Raw genomic sequence first — 22941 nt, forward strand, 5'->3', positions numbered from 1 at the left:
TTTTTTCACCAATGTTTGCAAAGATTATGCACAGAGAAAAAAAATAATTTTTTCTTGATCGATTCCAAGTAATTGTTGGTCTTATACTACCTCCATTGCTATTTCAACTCATTATGTGACTGTACAATACCTTACTCGATTATTCGTTATCTATCTGTCTGTCTGTCCGTCCATACATCTGTATTATACATATACATAAGGGAATGTCTCAATCCAATAATAATATCAGTCCGATATAAGTCAAAGAAATAGTTTTTCTGGTTTCAGGGTCAGTTGCTCTCAAACAGTTGACTTTTGTTCTTTGAGTGAAAATATGACATCAACATTTTTCTAACATTCCTTAATACAAGAAAAGCTGTGATATGTGTATCATATTAGAAAGGAAAAGGTTGTATTGGGTTAGGTTATTAGGTTTAGGATAACCCTAATAGACATAGAATTGTGTCTCCTTATACGTTACACATTTGGAATGGGAAATATTTCTGTATTCAAATGAGAGCCACTACTTTTATATATTCTTTTATTTATTTCAGAAACAAAGTTTCTAAAAACTAAGCAGCAAAGTTTCTAATATTTTTCATTTTTTTTTTCTAGTTTGTCGAGCTCTGATAGAAATAGGAAAAAATCATTATATGTATGAAAAGAAATAGAAAACAAAACAAATCCCCAAAAAGATTGTTTTTGAATTGAAATGCAAATGCAGCACTCCTATGTTTCACATCATTAGGCTGCTAAGAAATGGTGTAAACTAAGAGCCTTTCAACAGGACTTCAGAGCAGCCAACTAGACAGACAGACATGGGTCCCTGTAGCTACCTTTCAAGACAATAGTTGAAAAGTGAAAGTTTGTTTTTATAAGACAGAAAAACGCAAAATCATGTATTAAGCATGGGTTGAGTTAATTAGTCCAGAAAACCTGGACGTTTTTCACGTTGGAAAAGGAGGAATCAATAGGGGCCCCTTGTCCTTTCCCTACAGCCCAGCCGACTCATATCACCCCTCCTCCTCCTCCATCCTCGAGGTGCTATTGTCTGGTTTCCTGTGGCCACCCTTTGCGCACATGTACCATAGCGCACAGACGCTCGCGCGCGCAGCAGTACTGCAGCTGTAATGCGGTTGAAACAGAGGGAGCGAGTCAGGACAAATGAAGGGATTCGTTACCAGCTCACTACCTGATCTTTCCACTCCGTGAAGCCAGCATTCAGACTCGGAACAGAGAAAAATCTGCAGCTCCAGACTTTGGACAGCTGTGCGTCTGCCTGGCTGAAGCCCTCGGTGAGGTGAGCTCCCTCCATCCCCTCAGCTGTGACTTCGGCTTTGTTTGTAGATAAACACTTTTTTCTTCTGCTGGTGAAAAAACAAGATTTGATTTCAGCTCCTTAAGCTTCATTTCACACAAGGAGAAGGTATGACTGGCCCAACAGAGCAGATGCAAGAGGGGTTTTAGTTTGCAGGTTAAAATGAATATTAATGACGATAAAAATGTTTTTAAAGAACATAAAAAAGCGGCTTACATCAGTTCATACACGATTTATGAAGACGGAGAGTTAGACTTTATCATCTGCTCAGAAAATACTTCAACATTACCATGGCAGGTTTGGTCAAATAATGAGAGAGATTGAAATTATATAATCTACTGGTATGGTCACAATATTAATTATTTTATAATTATAATTATAAGTTATATTTATTATAATTATAATCGCAATAGTATATTGATATGTTGTCATTTATATGATGAATCTTAATTCAGTCTTGGTTTACCCATCTAATTCAGAGGGATTTAGTTCAAAGTCCAGTGGATTGTTTTGAACTTTTCGGGAATGACTATGATGACTGAGAATCTTCACCAGCTTCTTATTCAGAGAGCAGAATAGCGTCCTGTAGACCTATTCCACCTCTGTACTATGATTCATACCTACGCCAAGGAGGTTATGATGTTTTTAGTCCAGTCTGCCTGCATGTCTGCCTGCCTGTCATGTCATGTCTCTGAATCCTTAAACATTCATTTTCTCTCCCCCTCCGCAATTAAATTTGATATTATTGCCCAAGATAAAGAAGTAGAAATTATAATTATTAACATAATTAGCATGGTCAAATTTTTCATACAAAAATGTTCTCTAACCAAAACTCGCTTTACAATTACAGCATTTAAAAAGAAATAAATATACTTACTTTGTCCTTAAAGAAGATGTCTCCCACCGATACTAACAGACCCAATGCTTTTCTGTCTTTTCTGTTATGTCATTCTTAATTCCGTCTTAAATCTTATATTCTTTATCTTTTTCAGTCAGTGGTTGTTCCTTGCCAATGTTTATATCTCTATTTGATGACCTAATTTACTATTGAATAGTTTTTATGTTTTTTTTTCTCGTATTTTTTAATTGCTATTTTAAACAAATTGCTTAACTAAATAATTTTTGGTTGTTGAATGTAAGAGATTTGCAGATATATTTTTTAAACATACATTGTTTAGATTAAATAAAATCTTTCTACCCCTTTTATATCATTACATTCCCTCAAAGGATCCAGTCCAGAGAGACCGGGTCCTAGGAGGATCCAGTCCAAAGAGACTGGGTCCTATGAGGATCCAGTCCAGAGAGACCGGGTCCTAGGAGGATCCAGTCCAAAGAGACTGGGTCCTATGAGGATCCAGTCCAAAGAGACCGGGTTCTAGAAGGATCCAGTCCAGATAGACCGGTTCTTTGGAAGATGCAGCCTCTGAAGTCAAACAAACCTGTTATAGTAAGGTGAGACCTGAGCTGTAAACAATTCAAATTTATGCTCGGATATCTGCCGGAGTCTCAGCAACGTTCTAGGTGACCAGCTGTTAATCTTAATAGAATGAAGTATGTTTTAAGATTTCAGGCAGAAAAAATTTATTTTGCTCTCCAAAAGGGGGGTGCGCATGCCCCCCGCACCCCGTCTGTATCCACCACAGTCCCCTAAAGCTGTGGGGTAGGAATAAGCAGTTCCCTAAAAAACCAGAGGGGCAGCAGTGAGTATTGACAGCCTCAGTATTGGTTCTGCTCTGTTCTGTCGTTACGAGGCAGCTTGGAACAGCTTGGCTTTATTTACTTTGATGACTTCGGAAAAATTGTTTTAACACATTTCAATTGTAAAAGTTCACCTCAAAATATGAACTGTGTCGTCAATTCATCAGGATTAGGATCCTACTAAAATATGCAGTTTGGGTGGGGGAGACCTTCAGCATGTCGTTCATAGCGGATGGAAGTGAATTTAAGGTTTGTGGTAGAAAAAACTGCAAGTACCAGAATAAACAATCGAATATTGTTGTTTTTTAAGTTTTAACACTTTTAGTCAATTTGTGTATTCATACACTGTTTCACCATAGCTCATTTTAAAAACAGTTTGGGTGAAATGAATCATCAGAGCTCGCTCTCTGTTTTTTCTACAAAACCCATTCTCTTGTTTTTTTTAAAAACCTTTGGAGTTTGGCTGCAGTTCCTCTCAGGGCTGCTTGACACATCTTCCCAAAGACTTTGCATGGAAATCAGATACTTTGATTTCCAGAATGCATTGAGAGTGATTGTAGACACCTTTAGTCACAATTTGGGGCAAAATGTGCAGCTTGTCGAAGGTCTGTGCTCCCTTTGCCTTTCTTGTTGTCTTTTTGTTGTTGTCGTTGTTTTTAAACGTTTCTTCTTTCAACTCTGCTGTTCTCATTCTTGCTCCTTCTTCTGTGATTTTCCCTATCTGCGCAAATATATATTAATATACATAAAATATTATTATTTTGTTTTGTGTAACAGTGTAAAACAATTTGGCTTGTTTTTCTTAATTAGAACAACTTTTTAGTCTGAGCATATTAGGGAGGACTGGGATCACAGTATCTCCTAGTATATTTGCTAGTGCTAGAAGCAAATGATTTAAAGCATGACTTTATATAAATTAGGCTCAAATGTCATAGATTTAATTTCAAAAGGAGGAACAGAATTTACGGTTAGTGTGACATCAATCAGAACCAGGCATGGGCCAGTATGAAAAGTTTTAAAGTATTAAAGATCTGTTTCTGAAACGAATGCTTAAAAAAAAAGGAAATCTAAATCCTTGCTGACTTTCTGTATTTTTTCTACTATCATAGTTAACTTAGATTGCAGGTAAAAGCTGATTTTAGATCACAGATGTCATGGTGAAATTTCTCTCCCTTGCAGTGTCACTCCCTTTCAATGACTTTTCGTACCTCTGTATAAATTGTTACCTGTGCAAAGATGCAGCTGAAATTATATAAGACTGCACGATTTACAGAAAGTGTGAAATTACTTTCTCTTAAAACTAATCAAACACACAATCCAGCAACTCTGATTGACATGCTCAAGTACAATCACCAAGCTGTTTGCTTCGGTGACATAATGGTAGTATCTGTTTTACTAATGCCTGATGCTAAAGGTAACTTGTTCATTTCAAGAAGGTATAGACATTATCTTCAATTTAGCAAATAACGGTGCTTGATGCTCCCACAGGTACATCATAATAATAGCTGTATTTCTCCTTTGGCTGCCTCTGTCCGAATGCATGTACAACATTTTCCTCCTCTAAGCTGTTGCCGCCCTTCGGTAGCGAAAGTATTTCCATAAATTCAATTCAGTTCAATTCAGTTCATTTCTATAGCAACAATTCACAACACAAGTAATCTCAAGTTCACCAGATCATCCAGTCAGATCGATTCAAAGTTTTCTATCTAAGGAAAACCAGCTGATTGCATCGACTCATTGACTCTTCAGCAATCCCTCACACTAAGCATGCTTGTAGCGACAGTGGAGAGGAAAAACTCCCTTTGAACAGGAAGAAACCTCCAGCAGAACCAGGCTCAGTGTGAGCGGCCATCTGCTGAGGCCCACTGGGGTTCAAGGAGACAGAAGCAGACATAGAAAAAGAAGCATAGATACAAAAGGCAACTGTCAACCAGCTCCACAGGCGGCCCCGTCCAGGAAACACACAGCCAGGCAGACGAGCTCCGAGCCAGCTCCCATGTCAGAGGATGAAGAGAGCACATCCAGTTAGTCACAGTCAGAGAAACAGGACTACACTGGAAATTAGGCTGATCTCCAGCATCTATTTTTGGGAATATATATGCCAGAGCTAGATAACAGCCCAACAGATTTGGTTTCACAAACAAAATATTATGGTTGTTGCCATAAGGATGTGCTTGGTACTTATTTTTGTAACTTTAATGAAAATGATTTTGGGAATGTAATTATATACAATGCAGACAGAGAGGGAGGTGAGAAAGGAAGGGGGGTTAAGAATTAAGGGGAGATAGAAAAAGAGTGAGGAGGGGGTATATGAAAGAAAGGAAACAGGCAAGCTGGTAAAAGTTCTAGAAGTACTGGAGTCGGTTTAGAGAAATGTGGTATGGGATAAGTTTTAACGTCAAGGCGAAAGTAATGCCAATTGCGATTTGATCGATAAATCCGCTCATATATCAGCCTGATTTTAGCTTCTGGCACATTAATTAAAGCTAAAGCTGAAGATGATATTCTGGGTGGATCATCTAAATCAGTGGTCCTCCTAATTGTCAATCATTCTGGTGATATGTTTACATGAGGCCGTCCTACATGCTCCTCCCTATTTTCCCTTACCAGTGTTGAGTCTGGCATAGTGGGAAAATTGCAAGTCTTCGTCTGGAAAGTAAGCTTGTAAATAAAAGATGCAAAGAGCAACTTTTAAACAGAGGTTTAATAGGCGTTCTCTCTTGGGAGCGGGTACAGGGTTGTGTATGTGCCTTTTTTTTTTAAAGTGGAGAAAATTTGGGAAAAACGTCTATAATACCTTTAACGTTGGCCAAAATGAGGCTGATATCTTTGATGCAAACAGCAAGAAGAAACTTCAGCTCACTGGGCCCCCCCTTCATGAGCACTGCTCCATACCACCCCTCACCCCCCTTCCCCGTAACATACGCACTCTTAGCTGCAGCTAGCAGAGAGAAGCAAGGAGGAGAAAAGCGGAGCAGACGAAAATTAAGTGGGTTTTTACTCCATTGTAAGCGGTGACTTTATAAAACTATATGAAACTACACTCTAATGACCCCTGACAGCAAATCTCGATATGGCGCACAAAGGAGAGACCAGTTTCAAAGGTGCTAGTTTTGGCGACCATATCAGCATTTTAGCCTTGTGTGTACTACGTCTTTGTAAAATAAATATGATTAAAGAATTTAGAAGGGATATAAGATTATTATACTCTGTCCCACTTCATTCGTACCGTCAGGTAGGTCGGCTCATAAATTCAAGTTAATGTTTTTATTAAATTAATTTTTAAATGGCTCTAACTTATGTTTTGCATTGTAATCCTGTTTGGATGTTTTCAAAGCTAAAAGGATCAAAGTTCCCAGCAGCTTGTAAATATGACAAATTTATTTCTAAGATTTATTTCTAAGAATGTATCGTTTTATTTTAAAATGCTCATCTGTAGAATTGGAATATGATCATCAAAATACCCTTAATGTATGTATATATATATTAGGGGTGCACCGATTGCAGTTTTCCGGCCGATTTCCGATCACCGATCATTAAAAAGTCTGACCTGCCGATTCCAATTTTGGTTGATACCGATTTTATTCTTTTTGTGCTATAACCAACACTGTGTTACCAGATCGCAATTCACTTTCAATGTTACAATCTTTTCTTGAAAAACATTCCCTTGAACAATAGCCTTGAACCATTATAAACTGTTTTAACTGCCCATGAGGTAGAGCCTTGACATAGAAATGAAATAAATAATAAATATTAATTAAATAAAACAAACTTAAGACTACAACATTGGTCTTTTGATTTTTTACATTTCAAAAAAAACAAAACTTCAACAAAAGATCAGATAGGAGATCTTACCAAAAATAAAGTGCACAGTAGTATTTTGCTTTTACAAAATCAAAAGGTTCAAGGTCCTTTGAGAACATTCTAGCAACCTAAAAGAAAATCCCCCAATGCAGCTTTGTGCCCATTTAAATGTATAAGCCATCTAAACAGTAGCTTGCAAAATATTACAATACTAAATCTTCTAACAACATTATCAGGGGTAAGCTTTGATCTCACCGTCTTATTGGAGTCACTTGAGCATTAGACGCAGGTTTTTCTTGATGAATAAAAGCATTTCTGCTTTTTCACCACTCAGGCGACTTCTTTTCTCATCTACTACATGTCCAACCAAGCTAAACAGGCGTTCCCTTTCAATGCTTGTGCATCGGGCAGAGAGATAGGTTTGGGCAAGAAGAGAAAGATGAGGGAAATGATTTTTATTGAGCCTCCAGTGGGCCAATGGGTCCTGGAACTTTAGATAGATAGCTCTGTACCTGTACAGCTAAAGGACTGGCCAGCTGTTGGTCCTTATCCAGGCTCTCCTTCAAGATTTCATCATGTACCTTAAACAGTAAACAACACCTTTTGGCTGCAGGTACATCTATGATAGAAGGCTCCACTTCATAGGATGTTCCTGCAACAGGCTTCTCATCCACAGATGTACATCTGGTCTCACCCTCTGCAAGTTTGGCCAAAAGGAGCAGTTTCACTCCATCCTTCACTTCTGCTGAGAAGTAGCGATTCTTGTACCTTGAGTTGCATAATCAAAAAAGATAGGTTAATGACAGAGTTTTATATATATGATCAAATCTATAAAATGTATGTAAATAAAGAAATGTATTCAATCAAGCACTTTTCATTTTTAAGTAGTAGACTAAAAGTAATTATGGGTAGAAAATAAAATATTCATAGCTACTTGCCTTGGATCAAGAATAGTGGCCAAGCTGTAAAGGGGTTCATGCTCAATGTTGCTGAATCAACAGCATCCAGCAGAGTTACTTTGGCTGTACCCACACCATGGCCGGTGCTTGATTGCCTTTCCAGAAGCCGCTTGAGTGCAGTGTCGGCTGGAATGACGTCTGCTGCTGTAGCTGTTGACGAGCGGATCTCCTTTGTGAGTTCCTCAAAAGGTCCAAGGATGGTCAGAACATTGTCCATTAGCTCCCACTGGTGTGCAGTGAGTGTGGCTGGTAACTTGTGCTCAGTGGCATATAGGCCAATAGCACGTCTTTGCTCCAACAGCGACTGCAGCATGTAAACGGGGCTGTTCCACCTCGTTGAAACATCCTGTTGCAATCGCTTCCTGGGCCTACCTAACTGTGTTTGTATGTCGTGGAGGCGGGAATAGGCAAGCGGCGAATGCTTAAAATGTCCAACAATTCTCCTCCCTGTTGCAACAATGTCTGCAATACTGCGCTGTGCAAGCTGTCCCTTGTTTACGAGTTGCAGTGTGTGTGCTAGGCAGGGTAAACTTTTCAACTTGGCATTATCCAGTGCTTTGCTTATATTACGAGCGTTGTCCCATAAAACAACGTGAACCTTTGCATGGTTGATTTCCCAGTGATCCAACATTCCCCTAAACTCAGCTGATAAATTGGCAGCAGTGTGAGACCCCGACATTTCTTTACAGCGTAGGAGTACTTGGTGACGCTCAAACGGTTCATCAGTCCATTGTGCAGTAAGACTCAACATGGAAATAACACATCAGAAGTCCAGATGTCTGTTGTAAAGGTGAGTGTCTTCACATTGGCGTTTAGTAAGCTGTGGGTGTGCCTCGAAACTTGGCCGAACAACTCCGGTAATGCAACGTCGGAAAAATATCTTAGACTCGGTATGTTATATCGTGGGCTCAAGTGCTGGATCAAGTTTCTGAAACCCTGGTGCTCAACAATTGAAAATGGCTGATCATCCAAAGCCATGAACTCCATAAGTTTCCTAGTAGTAGCTTTGTTTTTTTCATTGCTCATAAGAGCTAACAGCGGGCCACCGACGGACTCTTTTCTTCCGGTGGCTTTTGCTTTAGCCCTAGCTTGATTGTTCTCTTCAAATGCTGCATATTCAGCGGCGTGGTGGTTTCTTAAATGGCGAAGGTTTGTAGTAATAAAGCTTTTGGAAGTGGGTCCACCCCGACTAATTTCGGCCTTACAAGAATTGCAAAGCTTTTCGTCTCCTTCTTTAACAGTTTAATATTTACAAACCAACAACATAGCTGCTCCTGGTAAACCAATCAGAGAAGCTGATCAGGGAGCTGGCAGGGAGAGAGACGGATCGCTGAGGATACAGAGTGCTATGATCACTCCCCCAAAACAGTTTATTAACGCCTAAATTAACTTAAAATGCTGAAACCTTCCGACAGAATATGTTCGCTTTTATTATCCTGGTGCCTGCTGTTTGGATTATGTACATGAAAACCACCTACCAGCCGCTGCGAGGAGGTGACCCGGCCAGAGGCTGCTATTGTATGGGATTCCTACTGACAGCGCACTGGATTGTAATCTGAATGAACTGACTGCGCTGATTAAGTTTTCAGGTGGATTTTCTCAATTAAAACATATTAAAACTACTTTATTACCACTGATCACAGCAAATATAGCTGCAAGGCAAAGAAAGGATAGAGTAGCTCCGCCCAACGCGCGTCAGACCCATTTTTCGACCACGCAGTCAGAGCAGCAAAGCTGCTTCAGCCGCACGTCACAACTAAACTGGTACAAGTAGCAAAAAGGAAGCAGCCTTTTTGCTGCTCCTGCTGCGTCCGGTGTGAAAGCAGCATTAAAGCTAGCCGGGGTCTGGCACAGAGAAAAGTCCGGTAAGGAGAAAAACACCACAGATTTCAAGAGACATCTAAAAATTATTGACACTGTACAAATTCAAGTTGCCTATTTTAAATCAATAGTGCTCTTTTTCTTTGTCATGAAATTATTCACCTTCTACCGCTCAGCAAATGTAATTCAGTTTGTCTCTTGTTCCATCTCGTCCCATATTTCCACTGCACAACAGTGAGAAACAGTTTGAGCAGTTTGTGTTGTTGGAAAACTAAGGCGCATGAGTTTATATCAGTCCTCATTCAGGTCTGATCATCCAAAATATTTATTTTATGGGATGGACTTAAACATTTCAGCACTCTTTAAAACCTCCATATAAGTGTTAGATGCCTGACTGGTAATTAAACTTGATTTGATTTGGATAGAAACAACATTATAGTAAAAAAAAACAGTTCAGGAGGGCTTTAGTACTGTATTAACCCCATGTTGAGTTCCAGAGGACTTTCTAAGTATGACAATCCTGTTTAAAATCTGTATAGAACTGAAAATGAGGGTTTCATACAGTTTTTTTTGCTTTTTTTCCCCCTCTGTCTTCATCTCTTGGTCCCCCTTCCTTCCCTTTCTTTTGAGAGAAAGGAACAGCTGGACGTGAGCTGAACCTGAACTTGATCTCTTCATATCAGCAGGCCTCAGAGGCCCTTTTCTGTGACTGCTGTGTCCGGCTGTAGGGGTAAACCCCTTGTAACTGTGCAGCTGTCCACAAAATGGACATAGTATGTGCTTACTCACTATGGACTGAAATCCCTTGCCTGGACTTTTTGTAATCCACTATAGACATAACATAACCTGCCGAGCTGCAGCAAAACTGATGGTTCTTCTTACCTTTAACCAAACTAAGTCCAACCCAGCTTTGAATAGGCTTGGTGCAGAACACCAGTACTAGGAAAAGGTAGCCGTTACTATAAGGGGTCCTGTAGGGTCTGTGAACACACAGAGTCCGCTTTAAAGACTGGCACATGTAAGAGTTTGCCTGCTGGAGTGCTCACATTTGAAGGCTTTTGTATATACACTATATTGCCAAAAGTATTTGCTCACCTGCCTTGACTCACATATGAGCTTAAGTGACATCCCGTTCCTAATCCATAGGGTTCAATATGACGTCGGTCCACCCTTTGCAGCTAGAACAGCTTCAACTCTTCTGGGAAGGCTGTCCACAAGGTTTAGGAGTGTGTTTATGGGAATTTTTGACCATTCTTCCAGAAGCGCATTTGTGAGGTCGCACACTGATGTTGGACGAGAAGGCCTGGCTCTCAGTCTCCGCTCTAATTCATCCCAAAGGTGTTCTATCGGGTTGAGGTCAGGACTCTGTGCAGGCCAGTCAAGTTCATCCACACCAGACTCTGTCATCCATGTCTTTATGGACCTTGCTTTGTGCACTGGTGCACAGTCATGTTGGAAGAGGAAGGGGCCAGCTCCAAACTGTTCCCACAAAGTTGGGAGCATGGAATTGTCCAAAATGTCTTGGTATGCTGAAGCATTCAGAGTTCCTTTCACTGGAACTAAGGGGCCAAGCCCAGCTCCTGAAAAACAACCCCACACCATAATCCCCCCTCCACCAAACTTTACACTTGGCACAATGCAGTCAGACAAGTACCGTTCTCCTGGCAACCGCCAAACCCAGACCCGTCCATCAGATTGCCAGATGGAGAAGCGCGATTCGTCACTCCAGAGAACGCGTCTCCACTGCTCTAGAGTCCAGTGGCGGCGTGCTTTACACCACCGCATCCGACGCTTTGCATTGCACTTGGTGATGTATGGCTTGGATGCAGCTGCTCGACCATGGAAACCCATTCCATGAAGCTCTCTGCGCACTGTTCTTGAGCTAATCTGAAGGCCACATGAAGTTTGGAGGTCTGTAGTGATTGACTCTGCAGAAAGTTGGTGACCTCTTCGCACTATGCGCGTCAGCATCCGCTGACCCCGCTCCGTCAGTTTACGTGGCCTACCACTTCGTGGCTGAGTTGCTGTCGTTCCCAAACACTTCCATTTTCTTATAATACAGCTGACAGTTGACTGTGGAATATTTAGGAGCGAGGATATTTCACGACTGGATTTGTTGCACAGGTGGCATCCTATCACAGTTCCACGCTGGAATTCACTGAGCTCCTGAGAGCGACCCATTCTTTCACAAATGTTTGTAAAAACAGTCTGCATGCCTAGGTGCTTGAATTTATACACCTGTGGCCATGGAAGTGATTGGAACACCTGATTCCAATAATTTGGATGGGTGAGCAAATACTTTTGGCAATATAGTGTATAAATGTGTGTTTGGAGCAGATGGGTACAGGCAAGCCTTTGTGAGGCTTTTGGGGAGGAGAATGAAAATCCACTAAAGATGTCAGCAGGCAGCTGGCAGAGAAAATGGCTAAAGAACTTAGGGTAAAGAAAATTAAATGAGATCAGCATAAACAAGCCAAGCTGGGTCTTTGCAAGAGTGCTGCTGTAATTTAGTTTTATAACACGATCAGGCCAGGTTTTTGTGTTTTCTGAAAGCTGGGCGGCTTTGGTTGTAACAGCAACAACAAAAAATCTACTACCAAACTGATACTGAATAACACTTCATTTGAATTCTTCATAAGGGTAAAGTTATTCTGCAGTGGTTCAGAGCTGGAGTAAAAATGCGCCCAAGAGACCAAAGCTTTTTTTTTTGTCCTCGGCCCCAGCAGAGATTACACAACTATTTCTGTATGATCTGTGACATACAGTGACTAATAGTCAACAACCTCTGGTGTCAGACTATAAAAAAAATGTTATTTTAATGATGAGTTATTATTAAATGTTATTATAATGACTGAGAGAAATTCCCATGAACTTAAACATGTTATGGAATAGCATGTACCATGGCAACCTGGCAGGGGTACATGCATTAGTTTTGTTTTAATGTAAATTGCTAAAATTATCCAAGTATGACTGATAGAGATGTTTTGATTGAACTCAGAACCTCTGGATTCCAAGCTCTATGCCCTAACCACTAGGCTACTACTGGTGATAAATCCTGATTTTCAACATTGCAGTTCCTAATATTGATTTTTTTTAAAAACCAAATATTTTTACCTAAAACAATGAGTGTAAATGGTCTCCCTCTGCACCCCCACTCTGATGTGGCGCTGCGTCGCCACATCTGTAGTTGAGGCGGTCAGAGTGGATGACGTGGACTAACTCCATAACAGCATGGATACCAAACTAACTAAATGATAAAAATCTCCTGATGAACATTTAGAGTATTTGCTTCTTCATCTATGAATTTCATTATGATAGCTGGGAAAAATATTCTGATATAAAGTGATATTGCAATATTGTGATAATATCGTGTTGTGACACGTATTATATCCAATACCATAGCAACAAGCTGTCTTATTAAGTAGCTGCCTATAGATTAGTTATTATGCAGCTGTAAGTAGATTTTGGAAATCAAGGAACTTAAAAAATAATTATAGCAGAACGCTTAAATAATATTTTTATTAACATGACAACTTCGAACGTGATTTATCAGCAGCATCACTGATATTTCTTAAATAAGTATGCAAATAAATCCCAATTTAATAACTCCAATGTTCTGCGGACATGGCATCAAGCGCATCCATGGTAAATGGGTCCAACAAGGCCAACAATAGAAGCTGCCTTGTGGCAAGAAGGTTCTGGATTCGATTTTCGGCCTGGGATCTTTCTGCATGGAGTCTGCATGTTTTCCCTGAGCATGTGTGGGTTCTCTCTGAATACTCTAGCTTCCTCCCACAGTCCAAAAGCATGACTGTTAGGTTAATTGGCTTCTCTAAATCCTCCTTAGATGTGAATGCTGCTGCCATCAACACCTTTGTTTCTAGATGTTGGAGCTTGGCCTGTTTTCCAGTGTAGTCCTGTTTCTCTGACTGTGACTAACTGGATGTGCTCTCTTCATCCTCTGACATGGGAGCTGGCTCGGAGCTCGTCTGCCTGGCTGTGTTTCTTGCAACGGGCCGCCTTTTAGAGCTGCTTTTCGTATCTCTGCTTCTGTCTCCTTGAACCCCAGTGGGCCTCAGCAGATGGCCGCTCACACTGAGCCTGGTTCTGCTGGAGATTTCTTCCTGTTAAAAGGGAGTTTTTCCTCTCCACTGTGGCTACAAGCATGTTTAGTATGAGGGACTGCATTCGAGTCAATGAGTCGATGCAATCAACTGGTTTAGAAAAAGGAACTTCGAATGGAGATAGTCTGGACAGCAACAACACTCAGTTAATCCACACAGGAAGCCTTAGATAGAAAACTTTGAATTAATTTGACTATATGATCTTGTGAACTGTAAAGTGCCTTGAGATGACATGTGTTGTGAATTGGCGCTATATAAATAAACTGAACTGAAATTGAGTTGAGTGTGTGAATGGTTGTGTGTCTTTGTGTGTCTCTGTGTGGCCCTGCGATGGACTGGCGACCTGTCCAGGGTGGACCCCGCCTCTTGTCCGTAGACAGCTGGAGACAGGCACCAGTACCCCTCGCCACTGCGCTTGGGATAAGCGTGATGGAAAATGGATGGATGGATGAATGGATGCTACATTCACACAGCATATGCTTTGAGCAGCAGGAGCGGTGCCTCATGAACTTCTAAAGTGCATGAGACACCGCCGGTATGTGGGGGTCTGAGCGGCTCCCACAGAGAAATAAAAAATAGATTCAAACTAATTTTTACCCACTGATCACAGCTAATGTAGCAAAGCTGCTCTCTGGCATTGAACACAGGAGCAGCAGAAGCATCAGACGCATCCGAACACACTTTAAAGGTTGGCTGACCTTAATGTGGACAAGCATCAAAGATGAAGCAGCAGATTGCTGCCCCAAATCGCAGTGTGAACTCAGCATTATATTCAAGATGGACTTTGTCGATACTCGAATGCCAACAACATCCAGCTCAGCTTAGTCGCCAATGGCGACTCCACATACGGTGGAAACAATTAGAAATAAAAAAAAAACCTTGTCAAGTCAAGTACAGACATGAGCAAATAGAACAAGCAGAAGATTACTGCAGCTCTATGTTTTGCCACAGGTGGCAGTATCATTAGAAAACTCTGTTAGGCCTTTTTATTTGATATGGTTGAATTTTCTCTATAAAGAGCCTTGAGATGACAGGTGTTGTGAATTTGCACCACATAAATAAACTGAAGTGAATTGAGCAATGGAACCCCAAGAATTGCATTGGTGGAAAAAGAGTTGATAGATAAATTTTATCAATTAGTTGCTTAGCCCTAGATCTGAATACAGTATCAATATTTTTGACAACCCTAATAAAAATACTGATTTAAATGAATCAGCTGAACTTAAATGACCCATGAAGACCAAATGCATGGTCAGGAGCAGAAATGGAAAAAAAACATAGTTGATCAAAAACCTAAAGCGAACAGAGGAGCATTCATTTAGAAAAATTTTAAATTTTTTATCCAGAAGTGCAGATATTAACTTTGATTAACCTCACACACTACTTTTCAGTACTGAATAAACAACATTACTAATTGTTAATGTAAGTTGTCGATTATTGCTGTGCATCTTCATGCCCTTTCTTTCTATCTCCAGGAGGACCAAGGAACAGCTGTGCATCCTGACTGAATCTTAACTCTGTGTGCCAAGATGAGTTGGAGGGGACTTGAGTGGAAGCTTCTCTGTTGACACCTGAGATCTCCAGATTTGAATGCCCCTTTCCTGAAGATTATTTTACGTATCTCTTCTTGTGGCATTGAAGCTCCTGTCTGTTTCTCCTGTCACTATGGCCAGCCTCGTGATCAATGAAACTGGAATGGAGGATTGTGGGATTGATGACTCCTTTAAGTACAACTTATACTCCACAGTTTACAGCGTGGTCTTTGTTTCGGGCCTGATAACCAACTGCGCAGCTCTCTTTGTGTTCTGCTTCCGGATGAAAACATGCAATGAGACCACAATGTTCATGACTAATCTCGCATTTTCTGATTTGGTTTTCGTTTTTACACTACCGTTCAAAGTCTTCTACAATGTGAACCGCAACTGGCCTTTCGGAGACGGTCTCTGTAAGGTTTCAGGCACTGCCTTCATCACCAACATCTATGGCAGCATGCTCTTTCTCACCTGCATCAGCGTGGACCGCTTCCTGGCGATTGTCTACCCATTTCGCTCACGCTCCATCAGGACACGCAGGAATGCTGCGCTCGTGTGTGCCGCTGTGTGGCTCACTATAGTGGGCGGAGGAATATCGGTGACTTTCTTCTCTACCATCAACAGCCGGCACAGAGCCACCACATGCTTTGAGGGATTCTCCAAAAACACCTGGAAGACCTACCTTTCTAAAATCACCATCTTCATTGAGGTAGACTGAACTGTTCTGTGACAAATATACACACTACTAAGACATCTAAAGCAACATCACCAAGCTTCATCTTTTACAATAAAGTGTAAAATACATTTTGCTAAGTTAGAACTATGGTGTATTTATTAGGATTTTTATGCTTCTAAAACAAGCAGATAATATATTTTTTCTTTACATGCTTCTACATGCCTACAGGAATCCTACCTAGTCTGAAAAAATAGTTTACTGCTGTATAAGGACCCTTTGTAAAGCAAGAGCAGCAGATTTCTCCTCATTAATAGAGGAGAGTAAGAATAATCCTAGATATCTTTTTAATACAGTTGCCAAACTCACCCAGAGCCATAGCTCTGTTGAACCGTCCATTCCACCTGCTCTTAGCAGGAATGATTTTATGGGATTCTTTATAAATAAGATTGATTCTATTAAAAATAGGATCATTAGCACTCCTCTATCTATGATTGGTTTGTCTCTGGAGGGGGGGCAGCATCTGGGGTAGTCATGGAATCTGAACCGGGTTTAGACTGCTTTGATTCAGTTGAACTTTCAGAGTTAGCAAAACTATTGTCTTCATCTAAGCCTTCAACTTGGATGTTAGATCCAGTTCCAACCAGGTTATTTAAGGAGGTATTCCCTTTGATCTCCTCCTCCATTTTAGATGTGATTAATCTATCTCTGTTACAGGGATATGAACCAAAGGCTTTTAAGGTTGCTGGAATTAAACCTTTGCTTAAGAAACCGTCTCTTGACCCAGATGTCTTGGTCAATTATAGACCTATATCCAATCTTCCTTTCTGATCTAAAATTCTTGAGAAAGTAATTGCCAAACAAGTTTGCGATCACTTCCATCATAATGAACTTTTTGAAGAGTTTCAGTCTGGCTTTAGAGCTCATCATAGCACTGAAACAGCTCTGGTGAAAGTCACTAATGATATTCTCATGGCCTCAGATAATGGACTTGTATCTGTGCTCGTCCTGTTGAATCTCAGTGCTGCATTTGATCCAGTTGATCATAATATTCTTTTAGAAAGACTTGAATATTTTGTTGGAATTAAAGGAACAGCACTAGACTGGTTTAAATCTGATCTATCTGATCGAATTCAGTTTGTTCATGTTAATGACAGATATTCCTCATGCTCAAAGGTTACCTGTGGAGTACCACAGGGATCAGTGCTAGGACCAATTCTCTCAACTTTATACATGCTCCCAATCTGTAGAATTATTAGACAGCATGGGATTAATTTCCACTGTTATGCTGATGATACCCAGCTATATCTGTCTATAATCCAGATGAAGCTAACCCATTACATAGATTACAGGCATGTCTGAAGACATAAAAACCTGGATGACTCTTACCTTTCTCCTTCTGAATGCAGACAAAACAGAAGTTATAGTCTTTGGATCAGAGTCTTTGAAAAAGAAGCTGATTAGTCAGTCACTTCATTTGGATGGGATTAAACTGATTTCAGATGATAAAGTAAAACATCTTGGTGTTGTTTTTTAAACAGGACCTGTCATTTAAATCCTAGATCAAAGAGGTTTCTAGAATTTCCTTCTTTCATCTGAGGAATATTGCAAAAATGAGCAATCTCCTGTCCAGGGGTGATGCTGAGAAACTAGTCCATGCATTTGTTACTTCAAGGCTGGACTATTGTAATTCTTTACTATCAGGAAGTCCACAAACTGTAGTTAAAAGCCTTCAGCTGATCCAAAATGCTGCAGCCAGAGTTCTGATGAAAATGAAAAAGAGAGATCATATCTCTCCTATCCTGGCTTCTCTTCATTGGCTTCCTGTATCCAGAATATAATTTAAAATCCTCCTTCTCACATATAAAGCCTTAAATGGCCAAGCTCCATCTGATATCAGAGATCTGATTGTTCCTTTTGTTCCTAACAGAGCACTTCGCTCTCAATCTGCAGGTTTACTAGTGGTTCCTAGAATTTCTAAAAGTAGAATGGGAGGCAGATCTTTTAGTTATCAGGCTCCTCTCCTGTGGAACCAACTACCAGTTTTAGTCCGTGAGGCAGACACCCTGTCTACTTTTAAGGCTAGGCTTAAAACTTTCCTCTTTGATAAAGCTTATGATTAAAAACAGGGAGATGTTTACTTAGTCACTGGGTGAGTACAGAAGTAAGGTAATGCATGTTGAATTTTTGCCCTAATGTAATTGTTATCCAAACAGGTCTATTCACCTAAACTGATAGTCAGGCAGGCAGACAATCAAAAGAGCAGCCAGGAGTAAAATGTTAAGTCTTGTTAGCAGTATGGTCGAAGCCAAAAGGAGGAGACAGCAAAAACATTGAACTTTTTGACTTAGATGCAAATAGCTATACTAAAGATTGCACAATGAGACATGGTGGTGTAAGCATCTTGCTGAGGGAAAGCTTTGCTTGAGCAGAGACCGGAAGCTATTCAGGTTTAATGGAGAAAACAAAAACAACTAAAACAGAGATTCAACACTAATGGAGATTGCCTTTCCTACAGAATGTTACTGAACTTACAACCGAAGCGACATTCACATAATTTAAAGAGAATAATTTAGATTTATGGCTCAGTCAAAGTCTTGATCCATATTTATGAAATTTCTGTTCACCAACCAATGGGGTCTAATCCCTGGGGCCCTTAACCATGGGGAATTTGTTGCATGCCAACCCTTGATTCTTTCTCTTTTCCTTTTGCACATACAGGCCGAATCTTAAAAAAAAAAATTCACATTTTTACTGTTGATTTTTCCATCTGAGCGATAGAATCCCCTAAGAATCCCCTCTGCTGTGAGTGAATATGAGTCAATGCAACACTTCAAATTTTTATGTAAAACGAAACTCCTGGGAGAGAACCCTAATTTCCTTCTATTTCAAAATTCTGACTCACTTTGTATTGTTTTTTACATCATCCTGATAAAAAAAAATAGCTGCTTTACCTGACAAAATGTGCGCACATTTTAGAGAGATAGTACATTGAGAGGCACTGCATGTCTAATGATTTCCTTTCTCTTCACCTCAGATCGTGGGATTTCTTTTCCCCCTCTTGGCTAACCTGGTGTGTTCTTCCTTGGTTCTTCGGACACTTCGCCGCCCAGTCAGTGCCGGCCATGGCTGTGACAGCAAGAAACGTGTCCTGCGAATGATTGTCGTCCATCTAAGCATTTTCATCATCTGCTTTGTTCCATATAACTTCCTGCTCTTCCTGTATGCCCTAGTGCGAACCCAGGCTCTGGCTAACTGCAGCGTGGAGCGATTCGCCCGAACACTTTACCCTATCACCTTGTGTCTGGCCAGTCTCAACTGCTGCCTGGATCCTGTGGTTTACTACTTCACCTCAGAGAGCTTCAAGAAGAGCCTGACCATAGGCAGCAAAGGGTCAGGCTCTCGTCCTGAGAGCATCCCCCGAAGCAACAATGAATCGCAGGACACAATAGTCCCCAGAGACACTCAGTCGGTGTCCATTAACGGAAAAGACACCACAACTTCTGACAGCCAGCTATGACTCGTCACAGAACGGGCTCCACTTGAGCCCTGAACTTGCATGAAAAAGCAATCAGCTGTTTAATTGTGGAAGAGGAAAACAAATAGCTCAGGAGATTAGTTAAGTCCAGCGGCATGGCCTGGGCTTTATGGATTAATCCAGCAGTGGAGAAACCAGGAATGTATCTGTTTGTTTTAACACACACATCCATACCAGGACTCCTGTGATTGTTCTCAAAGAGCCACTGAGAGATACTCTAGTCACACAAACACACCAATCCTGCCATAGTATGGAGAATTTTACCCAAATTGTTGAAATAAGATTATTAGTGTAAGATGATCTTTTTTAGGTCTGAGCTTTTCCAGTGCTTTAGATGTGTGGTCAATTCTGGTCTTACTATAAAAGGCAGTATTATGTTGACCTGCTGGATTAAATGTTTGTCTGTTGAGGTTTCATTTCATTAAGTCTATTTTTTATTTTTCTCTAATGGTTCTTGGTATCATTTATTTCACCCAATTCTAATTTTTTTCACGCTGGTTCACCAAGTGGCTAGCAGAGCAGACGATCTTATTTTTTGAAGGAAACTGGCTTGTGTGCTGTGTCACAGGGCAAATGCTTATTATGACTTGAGCAATGGTCCATTGTTTGCTTGTGAATGAGGTCTCTTTACCCTAATCTGGCTTTAGACTGCAGATCTACTCAAAGTCTTTTACAGGCAGCAAATATGCTCACATTCCAAAGTATGGATGAAACTTTTGCCTGTTTACCCCAAAACTGCCATCTTGCACAATATTAATTGCTAAACTTTTGTGCATTACCAGGAGGATATAAAGTGTTGAATTTAAACACATTGATTGGTAATCTTCTCTTCTTCAGAATGATGGAGAGAAGCTTTTTATTCTGGCTTCATAGCATCTTCAGGAACAAACAAGCTGCTGCAGACATTCACATTTTAACCTAGAATTTCATTGCATTCTATAAGAAGATCAGAATGATCAATTAACATAGTTTAGATCAGGGATAAAGTTAGGGTGTACGTTTTTAAAGATATAAACCAAAAGAAAAGCTTAAGTTTTGGCCACTACTGTTAGTCATGTTCCTCATAAATCTGCTGTTTATGTAAGAGTAGCAGGAAGAAAGCCATTGTTGTAGAAAAAAGCATAAACATGAGATTAGCTTTTTGCTACAAGCCATTTAGACCCAGTAAACATATGGAAGGATAAGCGATGAAACCAAAAAGTGACTTTATTTGTACACGCTGAAAGAAATGAACTGTATTTTGGTCAAATTATATTTCTATGTTTTGACAATTTTAAATTTGTGATTCTGATCTGAAGCCATTTTTTCAGTTAACCTAGAATTAAAAAAAATCATACCATGGAACAAAATAGCTATTTATTAGATTAGTATTAATAAGTTAATATTTACTTGGTAACAATTAGACTATGTTCATACAGCCTCCTGAAGTCACTTTGTTTATATGTGATCTGGATCTGATCTTTTCAGGACAGTCTGAACAACACAGATCCAATGCGACCCACTGGGCTCTGTGGTTCTGAATCCGATACGAATTTGATCTCTTCAAATACGACCTGCGTCTGAATGGCCAGGTCACATTCAACTGACCTCAATGCCGTTAATTCTCAACAAAGTCATGATTCTGCGTCTTTCTATGCAGAAGCAGAAAGAAAAATAACCATGGAGGACGATGATGCGGAGAGCAGTCTTTATTTTCAACCTTCTTGAAAAGACTGTGTTATTGATGCGCTGGCCGAGGTTGAGAAAGAAACGAAAAATCGCAAATGCTGTTCTGCACCACCACCCATGTTTACTTTTGTCTTTCAAATCTTTATTTCAATTAAAGAATAAACCAGTACAGGAAACCACGTTCACTTGCATAAACACAGAGCATGCTCACTACTTGTGACGTCATTGTGTCCTCTACTGCACATGTGGAATACTAAAGTTATGTGCATTCACACAGGAGATCACATAAAGGTTGCATATATTTGAAAATGTGAACAAACACGAAAAAGAATCGGAGTTCATAAAAACTCTGAATTGATCATCAAGGCCTGCAGTGTGAACATAGCCTTGCAAATATCTACTTCTAGTTTAAATCCAAATGCCTCAAATTGGTAAGAGACACTTAAGCCACGGCGAAAGTTAGCGGACGGCCCAAGTGTAATCTGAATAGTGCTAGCAGTACGGAAGGATCTAGGATGGGGAAGCAGTCTGCATCCTAGCACTGATTCGGTTAGCATAGGACCTCCTGACCTAAATATAGTTTCCCACAATTCTAACAGAACATTTAGTCACTGCCCACTGAATACATATTTATAACGTTTACTTTGTGTGACACATGCTAAGATGAACATGTTCACCTCTTATAATAGGAGAGCTTCAGCCTTTGTCACCCAATAACCTCCATAAAACTGAAGCTGTCCAGATTGAACACAGCAGTTCCTTTTTTACCCCGGATAGTGTTCTTACTGTTGACCCTTGAAAAGGTGAAGGAAAAGGAGCTAGAAACAGCAGAAGCTTCAATTGAAGTCTTTGGATAGAGTCAAAAGTAATCGTATCAAATTACAGTGGAATCTGCTTATAGTGATCACATTGGTCCAAAGCCAGTTTGAACACTATAACGGTTGATTATCTGACTTTAACACTATTTCACTTATTTTTTATGCAAAATATCACATAAATGACATTTCTGTGGTTTTTCAATGGTGAAAACTGAAATGAAATGGACAGCTTCCGCATTTACTGAATTTTATTACAGTACCATACAGGTTTATATACAGTATACTGGGCTGGTACTCTGGTAGCCTGGTGCCGCCGGTGCGGTTTTGTTTTTAACAAGTCTTAACTTTGAAACAAATGGTTTCATAGAACAACAGTTGCGCAGTGGTTAGCGCACACGACCCACGTATGGAGGCCTAGTCCTCGACATGTGGTTCGAATCTGGCCTGTGGTCCTTCCCCGTATGTCTCTCCCCCCCTCTCATACCCCCTTTCCTGTCAATTCAATTCAATTCAGTTTATTTATATAGCGCCAAATTCACAACACATGTCATCTCAAGGCACTTTACAGTTCAACCAGATCATACAGTCAAATTGATACAAAGTTTTCTATCTAAGGAAAACCAGTTGATTGCATTGACTCAAATACAATCCCTCACACTGTCAGCATACTGTCCATTAAAATGAGCCACTAGTGCTGTAAAAACTCCAAAACATAAATAAATAATAACATTGATACATTTAGCTGTAGCTTATATGAGTCTTTTTTTAATAACTAAGCTGTTTTTTTGGTGATGGAAAAATTCTGTTGTTCATGGTGGTGGCAGTACCATGTTCTGGATGTAATGATAGATCATAGATATTTGTTAGACCCAATAGAGAATGAATTAAAATAGGTAGAGAATAGAACCTGCTAGAAGATGCTCACCATCCTACAGGAGAACTCCGAACATGAAGTCAGAGACAATAAAGTGGAAGGTTAGTGGAAGTGGCCTAGTCAAAGTCTAGACCT

At 40.2% G+C, this 22941-nt stretch overlaps 1 protein-coding gene across 3 annotated transcripts; it reads left to right on the forward strand.

The window, feature by feature from the left end:
- Nucleotides 1-1033: 1033 nt before the first annotated feature.
- lpar4 (lysophosphatidic acid receptor 4) lies at nt 1034-21315 on the forward strand. 3 transcript variants are annotated; one of them, XM_038276136.1, is made up of 3 exons: nt 1034-1279; nt 15179-15944; nt 18946-21315. In XM_038276136.1, the coding sequence occupies exons 2-3, from the start codon at nt 15369-15371 to the stop codon at nt 19426-19428; spliced, it is 1059 nt and encodes a 352-aa protein (XP_038132064.1). In that variant the 5' UTR covers nt 1034-1279; nt 15179-15368; the 3' UTR covers nt 19429-21315. The 3 variants fall into 3 exon arrangements, with proteins under 3 accessions (XP_038132064.1, XP_038132071.1, XP_038132078.1); XM_038276143.1 differs by having other exon boundaries at nt 1034-1274; XM_038276150.1 differs by lacking the exon at nt 1034-1279 and adding an exon at nt 2585-2749.
- The last annotated feature ends 1626 nt before the right edge of the window (nt 21316-22941 follow it).

The sequence above is a fragment of the Cyprinodon tularosa genome, unplaced genomic scaffold (genome assembly GCF_016077235.1).
Source record: "Cyprinodon tularosa strain WSP-4 unplaced genomic scaffold, ASM1607723v1 ctg1002, whole genome shotgun sequence".
Taxonomy (NCBI): domain Eukaryota; kingdom Metazoa; phylum Chordata; class Actinopteri; order Cyprinodontiformes; family Cyprinodontidae; genus Cyprinodon; species Cyprinodon tularosa.